General features: G+C 54.5%; 1 protein-coding gene across 1 annotated transcript in view; it reads left to right on the plus strand.

The window, feature by feature from the left end:
• The window catches only part of PLOD3 (procollagen-lysine,2-oxoglutarate 5-dioxygenase 3), a 135,797-nt gene that overhangs the window by 44,116 nt on the left and 67,693 nt on the right, over positions 1-23,988 (plus strand). Inside the window, 1 exon segment of the mRNA XM_075583818.1 lies at positions 22,686-22,783. Coding sequence (XP_075439933.1) covers positions 22,686-22,783 — 98 coding nt within the window.

The raw sequence follows: 23,988 nt of genomic DNA on the forward strand, positions 1-23,988 counted from the left end.
CTTATAGGAATCCCCCTGTGTGTGAGATGCCCTCTTATCCCATCACAGGCAGGCACCGCTGTCCCTATTACCTTATAGGAATCCCGTGTGTGAGACGCCCTCTTATCCCATCACAGGGGGCACCGCTGTCCCTATTACCTTATAGGAATCCCGTGTGTGAGACGCCCTCTTATCCCATCACAGGGAGGCACCGCTGTCCCTATTACCTTATAGGAATCCTGTGTGTGAGACGCCCTCTTATCCCATCACAGGGGGGCGCCGCTGTCCCTATTACCTTATAGGAATCCTGTGTGTGAGACGCCCTCTTATCCCATCACAGGGAGGCACCGCTGTCCCTATTATCTTATAGGAATCCCCCTGTGTGTGAGACGCCCTCTTATCCCATCACAGGCAGGCACCGCTGTCCCTATTACCTTATAGGAATCCCGTGTGTGAGACGCCCTCTTATCCCATCACAGGGAGGCGCCACTGTCCCTAATATCTTATAGGAATCCCCTGTGTGTGAGACGCCATCTTATCCCATCACAGGGGGGCACCGCTGTCCCTATTACCTTATAGGAATCCCGTGTGTGTGAGACGCCCTCTTATCCCATCACAGGGGGGCACCGCTGTCCCTATTATCTTATAGGAATCCTGTGTGTGAGACGCCCTCTTATCCCATCACAGGGGGGCACCGCTGTCCCTATTACCTTATAGGAATCCCGTGTGTGAGACGCCCTCTTATCCCATCACAGGGGTGCACCGCTATCCCTATTACCTTATAGGAATCCCGTGTGTGTGAGACGCCCTCTTATCCCATCACAGGGAGGCGCCGCTGTCCCTATTACCTTATAGGAATCCTGTGTGTGAGACGCCCTCTTATCCCATCACAGGGGGGCACCGCTGTCCCTATTACCTTATAGGAATCCCCTGTGTGTGAGACGCCCTCTTATCCCATCACAGGGGGGCACCGCTGTCCCTATTACCTTATAGGAATCCCGTGTGTGAGACGCCCTCTTATCCCATCACAGGGAGGCACCGCTGTCCCTATTATCTTATAGGAATCCCGTGTGTGTGAGACGCCCTCTTATCCCATCACAGGGGGGCACCGCTGTCCCTATTACCTTATAGGAATACCGTGTGTGTGAGACACCCTCTTATCCCATCACAGGTTGGCACCGCTGTCCCTATTACCTTATAGGAATCCTGTGTGTGAGACGCCCTCTTATCCCATCACAGGGAGGCGCCGCTGTCCCTATTATCTTATAGGAATCCCGTGTGTGTGAGACGCCCTCTTATCCCATCACAGGGAGGCACCGCTGTCCCTATTACCTTATAGGAATCCTGTGTGTGAGACGCCCTCTTATCCCATCACAGGGAGGCGCCGCTGTCCCTATTATCTTATAGGAATCCCGTGTGTGTGAGACGCCCTCTTATCCCATCACAGGGGGGCACCGCTGTCCCTATTATCTTATAGGAATCCTGTGTGTGTGAGACGCCCTCTTATCCCATCACAGGGGGGCACCGCTGTCCCTATTATCTTATAGGAATCCTGTGTGTGAGACGCCCTCTTATCCCATCACAGGGAGGCACCGCTGTCCCTATTACCTTATACTGTAGGAATCCTGTTTGTGTGAGACACCCCTCTTATCCCATCACAGGGGGGCACCGCTGTCCCTATTACCTTATAGGAATCCCATGTGTGAGACGCCCTCTTATCCCATCACAGGGAGGCACCGCTGTCCCTATTACCTTATAGGAATCCCCTGTGTGAGACGCCCTCTTATCCCATCACAGGGGGGCACCGCTGTCCCTATTACCTTATAGGAATCCCCTGTGTGTGAGACGCCCTCTTATCCCATCACAGGGGGGCACCGCTGTCCCTATTACCTTATAGGAATCCCCTGTGTGTGAGACGCCCTCTTATCCCATCACAGGGGGGCACCGCTGTCCCTATTACCTTATAGGAATCCCGTGTGTGAGACGCCCTCTTATCCCATCACAGGGAGGCACCGCTGTCCCTATTATCTTATAGGAATCCCCTGTGTGTGAGACGCCCTCTAATCCCATCACAGGGGGGCACCGCTGTCCCTATTATCTTATAGGAATCCCCTGTGTGTGAGACGCCCTCTTATCCCATCACAGGGAGGCACCGCTGTCCCTATTATCTTATAGGAATCCCCCGTGTTTGAGACGCCATCTTATCCCATCACAGGGAGGCACCGCTGACCCTATTACCTTATAGGAATCCCATGTGTGAGACGCCCTCTTATCCCATCACAGGGAGGCACCGCTGTCCCTATTACCTTATAGGAATCCCCTGTGTGTGAGACGCCCTCTTATCCCATCACAGGGAGGCACCGCTGTCCCTATTACCTTATAGGAATCCTGTGTGTGAGACGCCCTCTTATCCCATCACAGGGGGGCACCGCTGTCCCTATTACCTTATAGGAATCCCGTGTGTGAGACGCCCTCTTATCCCATCACAGGGAGGCACCGCTGTCCCTATTACCTTATAGGAATCCCCTGTGTGAGACGCCCTCTTATCCCATCACAGGGAGGCACCGCTGTCCCTATTATCTTATAGGGATCCCCTGTGTGTGAGACGCCCTCTTATCCCATCACAGGGGGCACCGCTGTCCCTGTTACCTTATAGGAATCCCGTGTGTGAGACGCCCTCTTATCCCATCACAGGGAGGCACCGCTGTCCCTATTACCTTATAGGAATCCTGTGTGTGAGACGCCCTCTTATCCCATCACAGGGGGGCGCCGCTGTCCCTATTACCTTATAGGAATCCTGTGTGTGAGACGCCCTCTTATCCCATCACAGGGAGGCACCGCTGTCCCTATTATCTTATAGGAATCCCCCTGTGTGTGAGATGCCCTCTTATCCCATCACAGGCAGGCACCGCTGTCCCTATTACCTTATAGGAATCCCGTGTGTGAGACGCCCTCTTATCCCATCACAGGGAGGCACCGCTGTCCCTATTACCTTATAGGAATCCCCTGTGTGTGAGACGCCCTCTTATCCCATCACAGGGGGCACCGCTGTCCCTATTACCTTATAGGAATCCCGTGTGTGAGACGCCCTCTTATCCCATCACAGGGAGGCACCGCTGTCCCTATTACCTTATAGGAATCCTGTGTGTGAGACGCCCTCTTATCCCATCACAGGGGGGCGCCGCTGTCCCTATTACCTTATAGGAATCCTGTGTGTGAGACGCCCTCTTATCCCATCACAGGGAGGCACCGCTGTCCCTATTATCTTATAGGAATCCCCCTGTGTGTGAGACGCCCTCTTATCCCATCACAGGCAGGCACCGCTGTCCCTATTACCTTATAGGAATCCCGTGTGTGAGACGCCCTCTTATCCCATCACAGGGAGGCGCCACTGTCCCTAATATCTTATAGGAATCCCCTGTGTGTGAGACGCCATCTTATCCCATCACAGGGGGGCACCGCTGTCCCTATTACCTTATAGGAATCCCGTGTGTGTGAGACGCCCTCTTATCCCATCACAGGGGGGCACCGCTGTCCCTATTATCTTATAGGAATCCTGTGTGTGAGACGCCCTCTTATCCCATCACAGGGGGGCACCGCTGTCCCTATTACCTTATAGGAATCCCGTGTGTGAGACGCCCTCTTATCCCATCACAGGGGTGCACCGCTATCCCTATTACCTTATAGGAATCCCGTGTGTGTGAGACGCCCTCTTATCCCATCACAGGGAGGCGCCGCTGTCCCTATTACCTTATAGGAATCCTGTGTGTGAGACGCCCTCTTATCCCATCACAGGGGGGCACCGCTGTCCCTATTACCTTATAGGAATCCCCTGTGTGTGAGACGCCCTCTTATCCCATCACAGGGGGGCACCGCTGTCCCTATTACCTTATAGGAATCCCGTGTGTGAGACGCCCTCTTATCCCATCACAGGGAGGCACCGCTGTCCCTATTATCTTATAGGAATCCCGTGTGTGTGAGACGCCCTCTTATCCCATCACAGGGGGGCACCGCTGTCCCTATTACCTTATAGGAATACCGTGTGTGTGAGACACCCTCTTATCCCATCACAGGTTGGCACCGCTGTCCCTATTACCTTATAGGAATCCTGTGTGTGAGACGCCCTCTTATCCCATCACAGGGAGGCGCCGCTGTCCCTATTATCTTATAGGAATCCCGTGTGTGTGAGACGCCCTCTTATCCCATCACAGGGAGGCACCGCTGTCCCTATTACCTTATAGGAATCCTGTGTGTGAGACGCCCTCTTATCCCATCACAGGGAGGCGCCGCTGTCCCTATTATCTTATAGGAATCCCGTGTGTGTGAGACGCCCTCTTATCCCATCACAGGGGGGCACCGCTGTCCCTATTATCTTATAGGAATCCTGTGTGTGTGAGACGCCCTCTTATCCCATCACAGGGGGGCACCGCTGTCCCTATTATCTTATAGGAATCCTGTGTGTGTGAGACGCCCTCTTATCCCATCACAGGGGGGCACCGCTGTCCCTATTATCTTATAGGAATCCCGTGTGTGAGACGCCCTCTTATCCCATCACAGGGGGCACCGCTGTCCCTATTACCTTATAGGAATCCCGTGTGTGAGACGCCCTCTTATCCCATCACAGGGAGGCACCGCTGTCCCTATTACCTTATAGGAATCCTGTGTGTGAGACGCCCTCTTATCCCATCACAGGGGGGCGCCGCTGTCCCTATTACCTTATAGGAATCCTGTGTGTGAGACGCCCTCTTATCCCATCACAGGGAGGCACCGCTGTCCCTATTATCTTATAGGAATCCCCCTGTGTGTGAGACGCCCTCTTATCCCATCACAGGCAGGCACCGCTGTCCCTATTACCTTATAGGAATCCCGTGTGTGAGACGCCCTCTTATCCCATCACAGGGAGGCGCCACTGTCCCTAATATCTTATAGGAATCCCCTGTGTGTGAGACGCCATCTTATCCCATCACAGGGGGGCACCGCTGTCCCTATTACCTTATAGGAATCCCGTGTGTGTGAGACGCCCTCTTATCCCATCACAGGGGGGCACCGCTGTCCCTATTATCTTATAGGAATCCTGTGTGTGAGACGCCCTCTTATCCCATCACAGGGGGGCACCGCTGTCCCTATTACCTTATAGGAATCCCGTGTGTGAGACGCCCTCTTATCCCATCACAGGGGTGCACCGCTATCCCTATTACCTTATAGGAATCCCGTGTGTGTGAGACGCCCTCTTATCCCATCACAGGGAGGCGCCGCTGTCCCTATTACCTTATAGGAATCCTGTGTGTGAGACGCCCTCTTATCCCATCACAGGGGGGCACCGCTGTCCCTATTACCTTATAGGAATCCCCTGTGTGTGAGACGCCCTCTTATCCCATCACAGGGGGGCACCGCTGTCCCTATTACCTTATAGGAATCCCGTGTGTGAGACGCCCTCTTATCCCATCACAGGGAGGCACCGCTGTCCCTATTATCTTATAGGAATCCCGTGTGTGTGAGACGCCCTCTTATCCCATCACAGGGGGGCACCGCTGTCCCTATTACCTTATAGGAATACCGTGTGTGTGAGACACCCTCTTATCCCATCACAGGTTGGCACCGCTGTCCCTATTACCTTATAGGAATCCTGTGTGTGAGACGCCCTCTTATCCCATCACAGGGAGGCGCCGCTGTCCCTATTATCTTATAGGAATCCCGTGTGTGTGAGACGCCCTCTTATCCCATCACAGGGAGGCACCGCTGTCCCTATTACCTTATAGGAATCCTGTGTGTGAGACGCCCTCTTATCCCATCACAGGGAGGCGCCGCTGTCCCTATTATCTTATAGGAATCCCGTGTGTGTGAGACGCCCTCTTATCCCATCACAGGGGGGCACCGCTGTCCCTATTATCTTATAGGAATCCTGTGTGTGTGAGACGCCCTCTTATCCCATCACAGGGGGGCACCGCTGTCCCTATTATCTTATAGGAATCCTGTGTGTGAGACGCCCTCTTATCCCATCACAGGGAGGCACCGCTGTCCCTATTACCTTATACTGTAGGAATCCTGTTTGTGTGAGACACCCCTCTTATCCCATCACAGGGGGGCACCGCTGTCCCTATTACCTTATAGGAATCCCATGTGTGAGACGCCCTCTTATCCCATCACAGGGAGGCACCGCTGTCCCTATTACCTTATAGGAATCCCCTGTGTGAGACGCCCTCTTATCCCATCACAGGGGGGCACCGCTGTCCCTATTACCTTATAGGAATCCCCTGTGTGTGAGACGCCCTCTTATCCCATCACAGGGGGGCACCGCTGTCCCTATTACCTTATAGGAATCCCCTGTGTGTGAGACGCCCTCTTATCCCATCACAGGGGGGCACCGCTGTCCCTATTACCTTATAGGAATCCCGTGTGTGAGACGCCCTCTTATCCCATCACAGGGAGGCACCGCTGTCCCTATTATCTTATAGGAATCCCCTGTGTGTGAGACGCCCTCTAATCCCATCACAGGGGGGCACCGCTGTCCCTATTATCTTATAGGAATCCCCTGTGTGTGAGACGCCCTCTTATCCCATCACAGGGAGGCACCGCTGTCCCTATTATCTTATAGGAATCCCCCGTCTTTGAGACGCCATCTTATCCCATCACAGGGAGGCACCGCTGACCCTATTACCTTATAGGAATCCCATGTGTGAGACGCCCTCTTATCCCATCACAGGGAGGCACCGCTGTCCCTATTACCTTATAGGAATCCCCTGTGTGTGAGACGCCCTCTTATCCCATCACAGGGAGGCACCGCTGTCCCTATTACCTTATAGGAATCCTGTGTGTGAGACGCCCTCTTATCCCATCACAGGGGGGCACCGCTGTCCCTATTACCTTATAGGAATCCCGTGTGTGAGACGCCCTCTTATCCCATCACAGGGAGGCACCGCTGTCCCTATTACCTTATAGGAATCCCCTGTGTGAGACGCCCTCTTATCCCATCACAGGGAGGCACCGCTGTCCCTATTATCTTATAGGGATCCCCTGTGTGTGAGACGCCCTCTTATCCCATCACAGGGGGCACCGCTGTCCCTGTTACCTTATAGGAATCCCGTGTGTGAGACGCCCTCTTATCCCATCACAGGGAGGCACCGCTGTCCCTATTACCTTATAGGAATCCTGTGTGTGAGACGCCCTCTTATCCCATCACAGGGGGGCGCCGCTGTCCCTATTACCTTATAGGAATCCTGTGTGTGAGACGCCCTCTTATCCCATCACAGGGAGGCACCGCTGTCCCTATTATCTTATAGGAATCCCCCTGTGTGTGAGATGCCCTCTTATCCCATCACAGGCAGGCACCGCTGTCCCTATTACCTTATAGGAATCCCGTGTGTGAGACGCCCTCTTATCCCATCACAGGGAGGCACCGCTGTCCCTATTACCTTATAGGAATCCCCTGTGTGTGAGACGCCCTCTTATCCCATCACAGGGGGCACCGCTGTCCCTATTACCTTATAGGAATCCCGTGTGTGAGACGCCCTCTTATCCCATCACAGGGAGGCACCGCTGTCCCTATTACCTTATAGGAATCCTGTGTGTGAGACGCCCTCTTATCCCATCACAGGGGGGCGCCGCTGTCCCTATTACCTTATAGGAATCCTGTGTGTGAGACGCCCTCTTATCCCATCACAGGGAGGCACCGCTGTCCCTATTATCTTATAGGAATCCCCCTGTGTGTGAGACGCCCTCTTATCCCATCACAGGCAGGCACCGCTGTCCCTATTACCTTATAGGAATCCCGTGTGTGAGACGCCCTCTTATCCCATCACAGGGAGGCGCCACTGTCCCTAATATCTTATAGGAATCCCCTGTGTGTGAGACGCCATCTTATCCCATCACAGGGGGGCACCGCTGTCCCTATTACCTTATAGGAATCCCGTGTGTGTGAGACGCCCTCTTATCCCATCACAGGGGGGCACCGCTGTCCCTATTATCTTATAGGAATCCTGTGTGTGAGACGCCCTCTTATCCCATCACAGGGGGGCACCGCTGTCCCTATTACCTTATAGGAATCCCGTGTGTGAGACGCCCTCTTATCCCATCACAGGGGTGCACCGCTATCCCTATTACCTTATAGGAATCCCGTGTGTGTGAGACGCCCTCTTATCCCATCACAGGGAGGCGCCGCTGTCCCTATTACCTTATAGGAATCCTGTGTGTGAGACGCCCTCTTATCCCATCACAGGGGGGCACCGCTGTCCCTATTACCTTATAGGAATCCCCTGTGTGTGAGACGCCCTCTTATCCCATCACAGGGGGGCACCGCTGTCCCTATTACCTTATAGGAATCCCGTGTGTGAGACGCCCTCTTATCCCATCACAGGGAGGCACCGCTGTCCCTATTATCTTATAGGAATCCCGTGTGTGTGAGACGCCCTCTTATCCCATCACAGGGGGGCACCGCTGTCCCTATTACCTTATAGGAATACCGTGTGTGTGAGACACCCTCTTATCCCATCACAGGTTGGCACCGCTGTCCCTATTACCTTATAGGAATCCTGTGTGTGAGACGCCCTCTTATCCCATCACAGGGAGGCGCCGCTGTCCCTATTATCTTATAGGAATCCCGTGTGTGTGAGACGCCCTCTTATCCCATCACAGGGAGGCACCGCTGTCCCTATTACCTTATAGGAATCCTGTGTGTGAGACGCCCTCTTATCCCATCACAGGGAGGCGCCGCTGTCCCTATTATCTTATAGGAATCCCGTGTGTGTGAGACGCCCTCTTATCCCATCACAGGGGGGCACCGCTGTCCCTATTATCTTATAGGAATCCTGTGTGTGTGAGACGCCCTCTTATCCCATCACAGGGGGGCACCGCTGTCCCTATTATCTTATAGGAATCCTGTGTGTGTGAGACGCCCTCTTATCCCATCACAGGGGGGCACCGCTGTCCCTATTATCTTATAGGAATCCTGTGTGTGAGACGCCCTCTTATCCCATCACAGGGAGGCACCGCTGTCCCTATTACCTTATACTGTAGGAATCCTGTTTGTGTGAGACACCCCTCTTATCCCATCACAGGGGGGCACCGCTGTCCCTATTACCTTATAGGAATCCCATGTGTGAGACGCCCTCTTATCCCATCACAGGGAGGCACCGCTGTCCCTATTACCTTATAGGAATCCCCTGTGTGAGACGCCCTCTTATCCCATCACAGGGGGGCACCGCTGTCCCTATTACCTTATAGGAATCCCCTGTGTGTGAGACGCCCTCTTATCCCATCACAGGGGGGCACCGCTGTCCCTATTACCTTATAGGAATCCCCTGTGTGTGAGACGCCCTCTTATCCCATCACAGGGGGGCACCGCTGTCCCTATTACCTTATAGGAATCCCGTGTGTGAGACGCCCTCTTATCCCATCACAGGGAGGCACCGCTGTCCCTATTATCTTATAGGAATCCCCTGTGTGTGAGACGCCCTCTAATCCCATCACAGGGGGGCACCGCTGTCCCTATTATCTTATAGGAATCCCCTGTGTGTGAGACGCCCTCTTATCCCATCACAGGGAGGCACCGCTGTCCCTATTATCTTATAGGAATCCCCCGTGTTTGAGACGCCATCTTATCCCATCACAGGGAGGCACCGCTGACCCTATTACCTTATAGGAATCCCATGTGTGAGACGCCCTCTTATCCCATCACAGGGAGGCACCGCTGTCCCTATTACCTTATAGGAATCCCCTGTGTGTGAGACGCCCTCTTATCCCATCACAGGGAGGCACCGCTGTCCCTATTACCTTATAGGAATCCTGTGTGTGAGACGCCCTCTTATCCCATCACAGGGGGGCACCGCTGTCCCTATTACCTTATAGGAATCCCGTGTGTGAGACGCCCTCTTATCCCATCACAGGGAGGCACCGCTGTCCCTATTACCTTATAGGAATCCCCTGTGTGAGACGCCCTCTTATCCCATCACAGGGAGGCACCGCTGTCCCTATTATCTTATAGGGATCCCCTGTGTGTGAGACGCCCTCTTATCCCATCACAGGGGGGCGCCGCTGTCCCTATTATCTTATAGGAATCCCCTGTGTGTGAGACGCCCTCTTATCCCATCACAGGGGGGCACCGCTGTCCCTATTACCTTATAGGAATCCCCTGTGTGTGAGACGCCCTCTTATCCCATCACAGGGGGGCACCGCTGTCCCTATTACCTTATAGGAATCCCGTGTGTGAGACGTCCTCTTATCCCATCACAGGGGGGCACCGCTGTCCCTATTATCTTATAGGAATCCTGTGTGTGTGAGACGCCCTCTTATCCCATCACAGGGAGGCACCGCTGACCCTATTACCTTATAGGAATCCCCTGTGTGTGAGACGCCCTCTTATCCCATCACAGGGAGGCACCGCTGTCCCTATTACCTTATAGGAATCCTGTGTGTGTGAGACGCCCTCTTATCCCATCACAGGGGGGCACCGCTGTCCCTATTACCTTATAGGGATCCCCTGTGTGTGAGACGCCCTCTTATCCCATCACAGGGGGGCACCGCTGTCCCTATTACCTTATAGGAATCCCCTGTGTGTGAGACGCCCTCTTATCCCATCACAGGGAGGCACCGCTGTCCCTATTACCTTATAGGAATCCCCTGTGTGTGAGACGCCCTCTTATCCCATCACAGGGGGGCGCCGCTGTCCCTATTATCTTATAGGAATCCCCCGTGTGTGAGACGCCCTCTTATCCCATCACAGGGAGGCACCGCTGTCCCTATTACCTTATAGGAATCCCCTGTGTGTGAGACGCCCTCTTATCCCATCACAGGGGGGCACCGCTGTCCCTATTACCTTATAGGAATCCTGTGTGTGAGACGCCCTCTTATCCCATCACAGGGAGGCACCGCTGTCCCTATTACCTTATAGGAATCCCGTGTGTGTGAGACGCCCTCTTATCCCATCACAGGGAGGCACCGCTGTCCCTATTACCTTATAGGAATCCTGTGTGTGAGACGCCCTCTTATCCCATCACAGGGAGGCACCGCTGTCCCTATTATCTAATAGGAATCCCGTGTGTGAGACGCCCTCTCATCCCATCACAGGGAGGCACCGCTGTCCCTATTACCTTATAGGAATCCCGTGTGTGTGAAACGCCCTCTTATCCCATCACAGGGGGGCGCCGCTGTCCCTATTACCTTATAGGAATCCCGTGTGTGAGACGCCCTCTTATCCCATCACAGGGGGGCGCCGCTGTCCCTATTATCTTATAGGAATCCTGTGTGTGAGACGCCCTCTTATCCCATCACAGGGAGGCACCGCTGTCCCTATTACCTTATAGGAATCCCGTGTGTGAGACGCCCTCTTATCCCATCACAGGGAGGCGCCGCTGTCCCTATTACCTTATAGGAATCCCGTGTGTGGGACGCCCTCTTATCCCATCACAGGGGGGCACCGCTGTCCCTATTACCTTATAGGAATACCCTGTGTGTGAGACGCCCTCTTATCCCATCACAGGGGGGCTTCCGCTGTCCCTATTATCTTATAGGAATCCTGTGTGTGAGACGCCCTCTTATCCCATCACAGGGAGTCACCGCTGTCCCTATTATCTTATAGGAATCCTGTGTGTGAGACGCCCTCTTATCCCATCACAGGGGGGCACCGCTGTCCCTATTATCTTATAGGAATCCCGTGTGTGAGACGCCCTCTTATCCCATCACAGGGGGGAGCCGCTGTCCCTATTACCTTATAGGAATCCCCTGTGTGTGAGACGCCCTCTTATCCCATCACAGGGAGGCACCGCTGTCCCTATTACTTTATAGGAATCCCCTGTGTGTGAGACGCCCTCTTATCCCATCACAGGGAGGCACCGCTGTCCCTATTACCTTATAGGAATCCCCTGTGTGTGAGACGCCCTCTTATCCCATCACAGGGAGGCGCCGCTGTCCCTATTACCTTATAGGAATCCCGTGTGTGAGACGCCCTCTTATCCCATCACAGGGGGGCACCGCTGTCCCTATTATCTTATAGGAATCCTGTGTGTGAGACGCCCTCTTATCCCATCACAGGGGGGCACCGCTGTCCCTATTTCCTTATAGGAATCCCGTGTGTGTGTGAGACGCCCTCTTATCCCATCACAGGGGGGCACCGCTGTCCCTATTATCTTATAGGAATCCTGTGTGTGAGACGCCCTCTTATCCCATCACAGGGGGGCGCCGCTGTCCCTATTACCTTATAGGAATCCTGTGTGTGAGACGCCCTCTTATCCCATCACAGGGAGGCACCGCTGTCCCTATTACCTTATAGGAATCCCCTGTGTGTGAGACGCCCTCTTATCCCATCACAGGGAGGCACCGCTGACCCTATTATCTTATAGGAATCCTGTGTGTGAGACGCCCTCTTATCCCATCACAGGGGGGCGCCGCTGTCCCTATTACCTTATAGGAATCCTGTGTGTGAGACGCCCTCTTATCCCATCACAGGGGGCGCCGCTGTCCCTATTACCTTATAGGAATCCCGTGTGTGAGACGCCCTCTTATCCCATCACAGGGAGGCACCGCTGTCCCTATTACCTTATAGGAATCCTGTGTGTGAGACGCCCTCTTATCCCATCACAGGGAGGCACCGCTGACCCTATTATCTTATTGGAATCCTGTGTGTGATACGCCCTCTTATCCCATCACAGGGAGGCACCGCTGTCCCTATTACCTTATAGGAATCCTGTGTGTGAGACGCCCTCTTATCCCATCACAGGGGGGCGCCGCTGTCCCTATTACCTTATAGGAATCCCGTGTGTGTGAGACGCCCTCTTATCCCATCACAGGGGGGCACCGCTGTCCCTATTACCTTATAGGAATCCCGTGTGTGAGACGCCCTCTTATCCCATCACAGGGGGGCACCGCTGTCCCTATTATCTTATAGGAATCCCGTGTGTGAGACGCCCTCTTATCCCATCACAGGGGGCACCGCTGTCCCTATTACCTTATAGGAATCCCGTGTGTGAGACGCCCTCTTATCCCATCACAGGGAGGCACCGCTGTCCCTATTACCTTATAGGAATCCTGTGTGTGAGACGCCCTCTTATCCCATCACAGGGGGGCGCCGCTGTCCCTATTACCTTATAGGAATCCTGTGTGTGAGACGCCCTCTTATCCCATCACAGGGAGGCACCGCTGTCCCTATTATCTTATAGGAATCCCCCTGTGTGTGAGACGCCCTCTTATCCCATCACAGGCAGGCACCGCTGTCCCTATTACCTTATAGGAATCCCGTGTGTGAGACGCCCTCTTATCCCATCACAGGGGGCACCGCTGTCCCTATTACCTTATAGGAATCCCGTGTGTGAGACGCCCTCTTATCCCATCACAGGGAGGCACCGCTGTCCCTATTACCTTATAGGAATCCTGTGTGTGAGACGCCCTCTTATCCCATCACAGAGGGGCGCCGCTGTCCCTATTACCTTATAGGAATCCTGTGTGTGAGACGCCCTCTTATCCCATCACAGGGAGGCACCGCTGTCCCTATTATCTTATAGGAATCCCCCTGTGTGTGAGACGCCCTCTTATCCCATCACAGGCAGGCACCGCTGTCCCTATTACCTTATAGGAATCCTGTGTGTGAGACGCCCTCTTATCCCATCACAGGGAGGCACCGCTGTCCCTATTACCTTATAGGAATCCCGTGTGTGAGACGCCCTCTTATCCCATCACAGGGAGGCGCCGCTGTCCCTAATATCTTATAGGAATCCCCTGTGTGTGAGACGCCCTCTTATCCCATCACAGGGGGGCACCGCTGTCCCTATTACCTTATAGGAATCCCGTGTGTGAGACGCCATCTTATCCCATCACAGGGGGGCACCGCTGTCCCTATTACCTTATAGGAATCCCGTGTGTGTGAGACGCCCTCTTATCCCATCACAGGGGGGCACCGCTGTCCCTATTATCTTATAGGAATCCCGTGTGTGAGACGCCCTCTTATCCCATCACAGGGGGGCACCGCTGTCCCTATTACCTTATAGGAGTCCCGTGTGTGAGACGCCCTCTTATCCCATCACAGGGAGGCACCGCTGTCCCTATTACCTTATAGGAATCCTGTGTGTGAGACGCCCTCTTATCCCATCACAGGGAGGCACCGCTGTCCCTATTACCTTATAGGAATCCCGTGTGTGTGAGACGCCCTCTTATCCCATCACAGGGAGGCACCGCTGTCCCTATTACCTTATAGGAATCCTGTGTGTGAGACGCCCTCTTATCCCATCACAGGGAGGCACCGCTGTCCCTATTATCTAATAGGAATCCCGTGTGTGAGACGCCCTCTCATCCCATCACAGGGAGGCACCGCTGTCCCTATTACCTTATAGGAATCCCGTGTGTGTGAAACGCCCTCTTATCCCATCACAGGGGGGCGCCGCTGTCCCTATTACCTTATAGGAATCCCGTGTGTGAGACGCCCTCTTATCCCATCACAGGGGGGCGCCGCTGTCCCTATTATCTTATAGGAATCCTGTGTGTGAGACGCCCTCTTATCCCATCACAGGGAGGCACCGCTGTCCCTATTACCTTATAGGAATCCCGTGTGTGAGACGCCCTCTTATCCCATCACAGGGAGGCGCCGCTGTCCCTATTACCTTATAGGAATCCCGTGTGTGGGACGCCCTCTTATCCCATCACAGGGGGGCACCGCTGTCCCTATTACCTTATAGGAATACCCTGTGTGTGAGACGCCCTCTTATCCCATCACAGGGGGGCGCCGCTGTCCCTATTATCTTATAGGAATCCTGTGTGTGAGACGCCCTCTTATCCCATCACAGGGAGTCACCGCTGTCCCTATTATCTTATAGGAATCCTGTGTGTGAGACGCCCTCTTATCCCATCACAGGGGGGCACCGCTGTCCCTATTATCTTATAGGAATCCCGTGTGTGAGACGCCCTCTTATCCCATCACAGGGGGGAGCCGCTGTCCCTATTACCTTATAGGAATCCCCTGTGTGTGAGACGCCCTCTTATCCCATCACAGGGAGGCACCGCTGTCCCTATTACTTTATAGGAATCCCCTGTGTGTGAGACGCCCTCTTATCCCATCACAGGGAGGCACCGCTGTCCCTATTACCTTATAGGAATCCCCTGTGTGTGAGACGCCCTCTTATCCCATCACAGGGAGGCGCCGCTGTCCCTATTACCTTATAGGAATCCCGTGTGTGAGACGCCCTCTTATCCCATCACAGGGGGGCACCGCTGTCCCTATTATCTTATAGGAATCCTGTGTGTGAGACGCCCTCTTATCCCATCACAGGGGGGCACCGCTGTCCCTATTTCCTTATAGGAATCCCGTGTGTGTGTGAGACGCCCTCTTATCCCATCACAGGGGGGCACCGCTGTCCCTATTATCTTATAGGAATCCTGTGTGTGAGACGCCCTCTTATCCCATCACAGGGGGGCGCCGCTGTCCCTATTACCTTATAGGAATCCTGTGTGTGAGACGCCCTCTTATCCCATCACAGGGAGGCACCGCTGTCCCTATTACCTTATAGGAATCCCCTGTGTGTGAGACGCCCTCTTATCCCATCACAGGGAGGCACCGCTGACCCTATTATCTTATAGGAATCCTGTGTGTGAGACGCCCTCTTATCCCATCACAGGGGGGCGCCGCTGTCCCTATTACCTTATAGGAATCCTGTGTGTGAGACGCCCTCTTATCCCATCACAGGGGGCGCCGCTGTCCCTATTACCTTATAGGAATCCCGTGTGTGAGACGCCCTCTTATCCCATCACAGGGAGGCACCGCTGTCCCTATTACCTTATAGGAATCCTGTGTGTGAGACGCCCTCTTATCCCATCACAGGGAGGCACCGCTGACCCTATTATCTTATTGGAATCCTGTGTGTGATACGCCCTCTTATCCCATCACAGGGAGGCACCGCTGTCCCTATTACCTTATAGGAATCCTGTGTGTGAGACGCCCTCTTATCCCATCACAGGGGGGCGCCGCTGTCCCTATTACCTTATAGGAATCCCGTGTGTGTGAGACGCCCTCTTATCCCATCACAGGGGGGCACCGCTGTCCCTATTACCTTATAGGAATCCCGTGTGTGAGACGCCCTCTTATCCCATCACAGGGGGGCACCGCTGTCCCTATTATCTTATAGGAATCCCGTGTGTGAGACGCCCTCTTATCCCATCACAGGGGGCACCGCTGTCCCTATTACCTTATAGGAATCCCGTGTGTGAGACGCCCTCTTATCCCATCACAGGGAGGCACCGCTGTCCCTATTACCTTATAGGAATCCTGTGTGTGAGACGCCCTCTTATCCCATCACAGGGGGGCGCCGCTGTCCCTATTACCTTATAGGAATCCTGTGTGTGAGACGCCCTCTTATCCCATCACAGGGAGGCACCGCTGTCCCTATTATCTTATAGGAATCCCCCTGTGTGTGAGACGCCCTCTTATCCCATCACAGGCAGGCACCGCTGTCCCTATTACCTTATAGGAATCCCGTGTGTGAGACGCCCTCTTATCCCATCACAGGGGGCACCGCTGTCCCTATTACCTTATAGGAATCCCGTGTGTGAGACGCCCTCTTATCCCATCACAGGGAGGCACCGCTGTCCCTATTACCTTATAGGAATCCTGTGTGTGAGACGCCCTCTTATCCCATCACAGGGGGGCGCCGCTGTCCCTATTACCTTATAGGAATCCTGTGTGTGAGACGCCCTCTTATCCCATCACAGGGAGGCACCGCTGTCCCTATTATCTTATAGGAATCCCCCTGTGTGTGAGACGCCCTCTTATCCCATCACAGGCAGGCACCGCTGTCCCTATTACCTTATAGGAATCCTGTGTGTGAGACGCCCTCTTATCCCATCACAGGGAGGCACCGCTGTCCCTATTACCTTATAGGAATCCCGTGTGTGAGACGCCCTCTTATCCCATCACAGGGAGGCGCCGCTGTCCCTAATATCTTATAGGAATCCCCTGTGTGTGAGACGCCCTCTTATCCCATCACAGGGGGGCACCGCTGTCCCTATTACCTTATAGGAATCCCGTGTGTGAGACGCCATCTTATCCCATCACAGGGGGGCACCGCTGTCCCTATTACCTTATAGGAATCCCGTGTGTGTGAGACGCCCTCTTATCCCATCACAGGGGGGCACCGCTGTCCCTATTATCTTATAGGAATCCCGTGTGTGAGACGCCCTCTTATCCCATCACAGGGGGGCACCGCTGTCCCTATTACCTTATAGGAATCCCGTGTGTGAGACGCCCTCTTATCCCATCACAGGGAGGCACCGCTGTCCCTATTATCTTATAGGAATCCCGTGTGTGTGAGACGCCCTCTTATCCCATCACAGGGGGGCACCGCTGTCCCTATTACCTTATAGGAATACCGTGTGTGTGAGACACCCTCTTATCCCATCACAGGGAGGCACCGCTGTCCCTATTACCTTATAGGAATCCTGTGTGTGAGACGCCCTCTTATCCCATCACAGGGAGGCGCCGCTGTCCCTATTATCTTATAGGAATCCCGTGTGTGTGAGACGCCCTCTTATCCCATCACAGGGGGGCACCGCTGTCCCTATTATCTTATAGGAATCCCGTGTGTGTGAGACGCCCTCTTATCCCATCACAGGGGGGCACCGCTGTCCCTATTACCTTATAGGAATCCCCTGTGTGTGAGACGCCCTCTTATCCCATCACAGGGGGGCACCGCTGTCCCTATTATCTTATAGGAATCCTGTGTGTGAGACGCCCTCTTATCCCATCACAGGGAGGCACCGCTGTCCGTATTACCTTATAGGACTCCTGTGTGTGAGACGCCCTCTTATCCCATCACAGGGGGGCACCGCTGTCCCTATTACCTTATACTGTAGGAATCCTGTGTGTGTGAGACACCCCTCTTATCCCATCACAGGGGGGCACCGCTGTCCCTATTACCTTATAGGAATCCCATGTGTGAGACGCCCTCTTATCCCATCACAGGGAGGCACCGCTGTCCCTATTACCTTATAGGAATCCCCTGTGTGAGACGCCCTCTTATCCCATCACAGGGGGGCACCGCTGTCCCTATTACCTTATAGGAATCCCCTGTGTGTGAGACGCCCTCTTATCCCATCACAGGGGGGCACCGCTGTCCCTATTACCTTATAGGAATCCCCTGTGTGTGAGACGCCCTCTTATCCCATCACAGGGGGGCACCGCTGTCCCTATTACCTTATAGGAATCCCGTGTGTGAGACGGCCACTTATCCCATCACAGGGAGGCACCGCTGTCCCTATTATCTTATAGGAATCCCCTGTGTGTGAGACGCCCTCTTATCCCATCACAGGGGGGCACCGCTGTCCCTATTATCTTATAGGAATCCTGTGTGTGAGACGCCCTCTTATCCCATCACAGGGAGGCACCGCTGTCCCTATTATCTTATAGGAATCCCCCGTGTGTGAGACGCCATCTTATCCCATCACAGGGAGGCACCGCTGACCCTATTACCTTATAGGAATCCCATGTGTGAGACGCCCTCTTATCCCATCACAGGGAGGCACCGCTGTCCCTATTACCTTATAGGAATCCCCTGTGTGTGAGACGCCCTCTTATCCCATCACAGGGAGGCACCGCTGTCCCTATTACCTTATAGGAATCCTGTGTGTGAGACGCCCTCTTATCCCATCACAGGGGGGCACCGCTGTCCCTATTACCTTATAGGAATCCCGTGTGTGAGACGCCCTCTTATCCCATCACAGGGAGGCACCGCTGTCCCTATTACCTTATAGGAATCCCCTGTGTGAGACGCCCTCTTATCCCATCACAGGGAGGCACCGCTGTCCCTATTACCTTATAGGAATCCCCTGTGTGTGAGACGCCCTCTTATCCCATCACAGGGAGGCACCGCTGTCCCTATTATCTTATAGGGATCCCCTGTGTGTGAGACGCCCTCTTATCCCATCACAGGGGGGCGCCGCTGTCCCTATTATCTTATAGGAATCCCCTGTGTGTGAGACGCCCTCTTATCCCATCACAGGGGGGCACCGCTGTCCCTATTACCTTATAGGAATCCCGTGTGTGAGACGTCCTCTTATCCCATCACAGGGGGGCACCGCTGTCCCTATTATCTTATAGGAATCCTGTGTGTGTGAGACGCCCTCTTATCCCATCACAGGGAGGCACCGCTGACCCTATTACCTTATAGGAATCCCCTGTGTGTGAGACGCCCTCTTATCCCATCACAGGGAGGCACCGCTGTCCCTATTACCTTATAGGAATCCTGTGTGTGTGAGACGCCCTCTTATCCCATCACAGGGGGGCACCGCTGTCCCTATTACCTTATAGGGATCCCCTGTGTGTGAGACGCCCTCTTATCCCATCACAGGGGGGCACCGCTGTCCCTATTACCTTATAGGAATCCCCTGTGTGTGAGACGCCCTCTTATCCCATCACAGGGAGGCACCGCTGTCCCTATTACCTTATAGGAATCCCCTGTGTGTGAGACGCCCTCTTATCCCATCACAGGGGGGCGCCGCTGTCCCTATTATCTTATAGGAATCCCCCGTGTGTGAGACGCCCTCTTATCCCATCACAGGGAGGCACCGCTGTCCCTATTACCTTATAGGAATCCCCTGTGTGTGAGACGCCCTCTTATCCCATCACAGGGGGGCACCGCTGTCCCTATTACCTTATAGGAATCCTGTGTGTGAGACGCCCTCTTATCCCATCACAGGGAGGCACCGCTGTCCCTATTACCTTATAGGAATCCCGTGTGTGTGAGACGCCCTCTTATCCCATCACAGGGAGGCACCGCTGTCCCTATTACCTTATAGGAATCCTGTGTGTGAGACGCCCTCTTATCCCATCACAGGGGGGCACCGCTGTCCCTATTACCTTATAGGAATCCTGTGTGTGAGACGCCCTCTTATCCCATCACAGGGGGGCGCCGCTGTCCCTATTATCTTATAGGAATCCCCTGTGTGTGTGAGACGCCCTCTTATCCCATCACAGGGGGGCACCGCTGTCCCTATTACCTTATAGGAATCCTGTGTGTGAGACGCCCTCTTATCCCATCACAGGGGGGCACCGCTGTCCCTATTACCTTATAGGAATCCCGTGTGTGTGAGACGCCCTCTTATCCCATCACAGGGAGGCACCGCTGTCCCTATTACCTTATAGGGATCCCGTGTGTGTGAGACGCCCTCTTATCCCATCACAGGGGGGCACCGCTGTCCCTATTACCTTATAGGAATCCCCTGTGTGTGAGACGCCCTCTTATCCCATTACAGGGGGGCGCTGCTGTCCCTATTACCTTATAGGAATCCCGTGTGTGTGTGAGACGCCCTCTTATCCCATCACAGGGGTGCACCGCTGTCCCTATTACCTTATAGGAATCCCCTGTGTGTGAGACGCCCTCTTATCCCATTACAGGGGGGCGCTGCTGTCCCTATTACCTTATAGGAATCCCGTGTGTGTGTGAGACGCCCTCTTATCCCATCACAGGGAGGCACAGCTGTCCCTATTATCTTATAGGAATCCTGTGTGTGAGACGCCCTCTTATCCCATCACAGGGGGGCACCGCTGTCCCTATTACCTTATAGGAATCCCGTGTGTGAGACGCCCTCTTATCCCATCACAGGGAGGCACCGCTGTCCCTATTACCTTATTGGAATCCCGTGTGTGTGTGACACACCCTCTTATCCCATCACAGGGGGGCACCGCTGTCCCTATTACCTTATAGGAATCCCCTGTGTGTGAGACGCCCTCTTATCCCATCACAGGGGGCACCGCTGTCCCTATTACCTTATAGGAATCCTGTGTGTGTGACGCCCTCTCATCCCATCACAGGGGGGCACCGCTGTCCCTATTACCTTATAGGAATCCTGTGTGTGAGACGCCCTCTTATCCCATCACAGGGGGGCACCGCTGTCCCTATTATCTTATAGGAATCCCGTGTGTGTGAGACGCCCTCTTATCCCATCACAGGGGGGCACCGCTGTCCCTATTACCTTATAGGAATCCTGTGTGTGTGAGACGCCCTCTTATCCCATCACAGGGGGGCACCGCTGTCCCTATTACCTTATAGGAATCCCCCGTGTGTGAGACGCCCTCTTATCCCATCACAGGGGGGCACCGCTGTCCCTATTATCCCATCACAGGCGGGCACCGCTGTCCCTATTACCTTATAGGAATCCTGTGTGTGAGACGCCCTCTTATCCCATCACAGGGGGGCACCGCTGTCCCTATTACCTTATAGGAATCCCGTGTGTGTGAGACGCCCTCTTATCCCATCACAGGGGGGCGCCGCTGTCCCTATTATCTTATAGGAATCCCCTGTGTGTGAGACGCCCTCTTATCCCATCACAGGGGGGCGCCGCTGTCCCTATTACCTTATAGGAATCCTGTGTGTGAGACGCCCTCTTATCCCATCACAGGGGGGCGCCGCTGTCCCTATTATCTTATAGGAATCCCGTGTGTGTGAGACGCCCTCTTATCCCATCACAGGGGGGCGCCGCTGTCCCTATTACCTTATAGGAATCCCGTGTGTGTGAGACGCCCTCTTATCCCATCACAGGGGGGCGCCGCTGTCCCTATTACCTTATAGGAATCCCGTGTGTGAGACGCCCTCTTATCCCATCACAGGGAGGCACCGCTGTCCCTATTACCTTATAGGAATCCCGTGTGTGTGAGACGCCCTCTTATCCCATCACAGGGGGGCACCGCTGTCCCTATTATCTTATAGGAATCCCCTGTGTGAGACGCCCTCTTATCCCATCACAGGGAGGCACCGCTGTCCCTATTACCTTATAGGAATCCCCTGTGTGTGTGAGACGCCCTCTTATCCCATCACAGGGGGGCACCGCTGTACCTATTACCTTATAGGAATCCTGTGTGTGAGACACCCTCTTATCCCATCACAGGGAGGCACCACTGTCCCTATTACCTTATAGGAATCCCGTGTGTGTGAGACGCCCTCTTATCCCATCACAGGGGGGCGCCGCTGTCCCTATTACCTTATAGGAATCCCGTGTGTGAGACGCCCTCTTATCCCATCACAGGGGGCACCGCTGTCCCTATTACCTTATAGGAATCCCGTGTGTGAGACGCCCTCTTATCCCATCACAGGGAGGCACCGCTGTCCCTATTATCTTATAGGAATCCTGTGTGTGAGACGCCCTCTTATCCCATCACAGGGAGGCACCGCTGTCCCTATTACCTTATAGGAATCCCGTGTGTGTGACTCCCTCTTATCCCATCACAGGGAGGCACTGCTGTCCCTATTACCTTATAGGAATCCTGTGTGTGTGAGACGCCCTCTTATCCCATCACAGGGGGGCACCGCTGTCCCTATTACCTTATAGGAATCCCCTGTGTGTGAGACGCCCTCTTATCCCATCACAGGGAGGCACTGCTGTCCCTATTATCTTATAGGAATCCTGTGTGTGAGACGCCCTCTTATCCCATCACAGGGGGGCACCGCTGTCCCTATTACCTTATAGGAATCCCCCGTGTGTGAGACGCCCTCTTATCCCATCACAGGGGGGCACCGCTGTCCCTATTATCCCATCACAGGGGGGCACCGCTGTCCCTATTATCCCATCACAGGGGGGGCGCCGCTGTCCCTATTATCCCATCACAGGGGGGCGCCGCTGTCCCTATTATCCCATCACAGGGGGGCGCCGCTGTCCCTATTATCCCATCACAGGGTGCACCGCTGAACCTATTATCCCATCACAGGGGGGCGCCGCTGACCCTATTAATTTGCTCTCCACAGATGAGGTTGTCCTAAAGTTTGACCGGGATAAAGTCAGAGCTCGTAATGTGGCGTATGATACGACGCCTGTAGTTATTCACGGAAATGGGCCTACCAAGGTACTACTCTCTCTCACCCCCTCTCTCTTACTCCCCTCTCCCCCTCTCTCTTACTCCCCTCACCCCCTCTCTCTTACTCCCCTCACCCCCTCTCTCTTACTCCCCTCACCCCCTCTCTCTTACTCCCCTCATCCCCTCTCTCTTACTCCCCTCACCCTCTCTCTCTCACTCCCCTCACCCCCTCTCTCTTACTCCCCTCACCCCCTCTCTCTCACTCCCCTCACCCCCTCTCTCTTACTCCCCTCACCCCCTCTCTCTTACTCCCCTCACCCCCTCTCTCTTACTCCTCTTACTCCTCTCACCCCCTCTCTCTTACTCCCCTCACCCCCTCTCTCTTACTCCCCTCACCCCCTCTCTCTTACTCCCCTCACCCCCTCTCTCTTACTCCCCTCATCCCCTCTCTCTTACTCCCCTCACCCTCTCTCTCTCACTCCCCTCACCCCCTATCTCTTACTCCCCTCACCCCCTCTCTCTTACTCCTCTCACCCCCTCTCTCTTACTCCCCTCACCCTCTCTCTCTCACTCCCCTCACCCCCTCTCTCTCACTCCCCTCACCCCCTCTCTCTTACTCCCCTCACCCCCTCTCTCTTACTCCTCTCACCCCCTCTCTCTTACTCCCCTCACCCCCTCTCTTACTCCCCTCACCCCTCTCTCTTACTCCCCTCACCCCCTCTCTCTTACTCCCCTCACCCCCTCTCTTTCTCCCCTCACCCCCTCTCTCTTACTCCCCTCACCCCCTCTCTTTCTCCCCTCACCCCCTCTCTTTCTCCCCTCACCCCCTCTCTCTTTCTCCCCTTCTCATTCCTCTCCCCCCTTCTCACTCTCCTCCTCTCACTCCCCTCCCCCTACTTTTACTCCACTCCTCTCACTCCCCTCCCACTCCTCTCACTCCCCCCTCTTAATCCACTCCTCTCAGTCCCCTCCCCCTCCTCTCACAACACTCCCCTCCCCCTCTCACTCCCCTCCCCCTCTCACTCTCCTCTCTCTCTTTCACTCTCCTCTCCCCCTTTCCCAGCCTGCTCCTGGCATTGACTAAGCTAGCCATTTATAAGCCCAGGGATCTCCTCGTCAGCCTGGCACTGGCACTGGCTAAGCTAGCCATTTATAAGCCCAGGGATCTCCTCGTCAGCCTGGCACTGGCTAAGCTAGCCATTTATAAGCCCAGGGATCTCCCCGTCAGCCTGCTCCTGGCACTGGCTAAGCTA

The sequence above is a fragment of the Ascaphus truei genome, unplaced genomic scaffold (genome assembly GCF_040206685.1).
Source record: "Ascaphus truei isolate aAscTru1 unplaced genomic scaffold, aAscTru1.hap1 HAP1_SCAFFOLD_385, whole genome shotgun sequence".
NCBI classification, from domain to species: domain Eukaryota; kingdom Metazoa; phylum Chordata; class Amphibia; order Anura; family Ascaphidae; genus Ascaphus; species Ascaphus truei.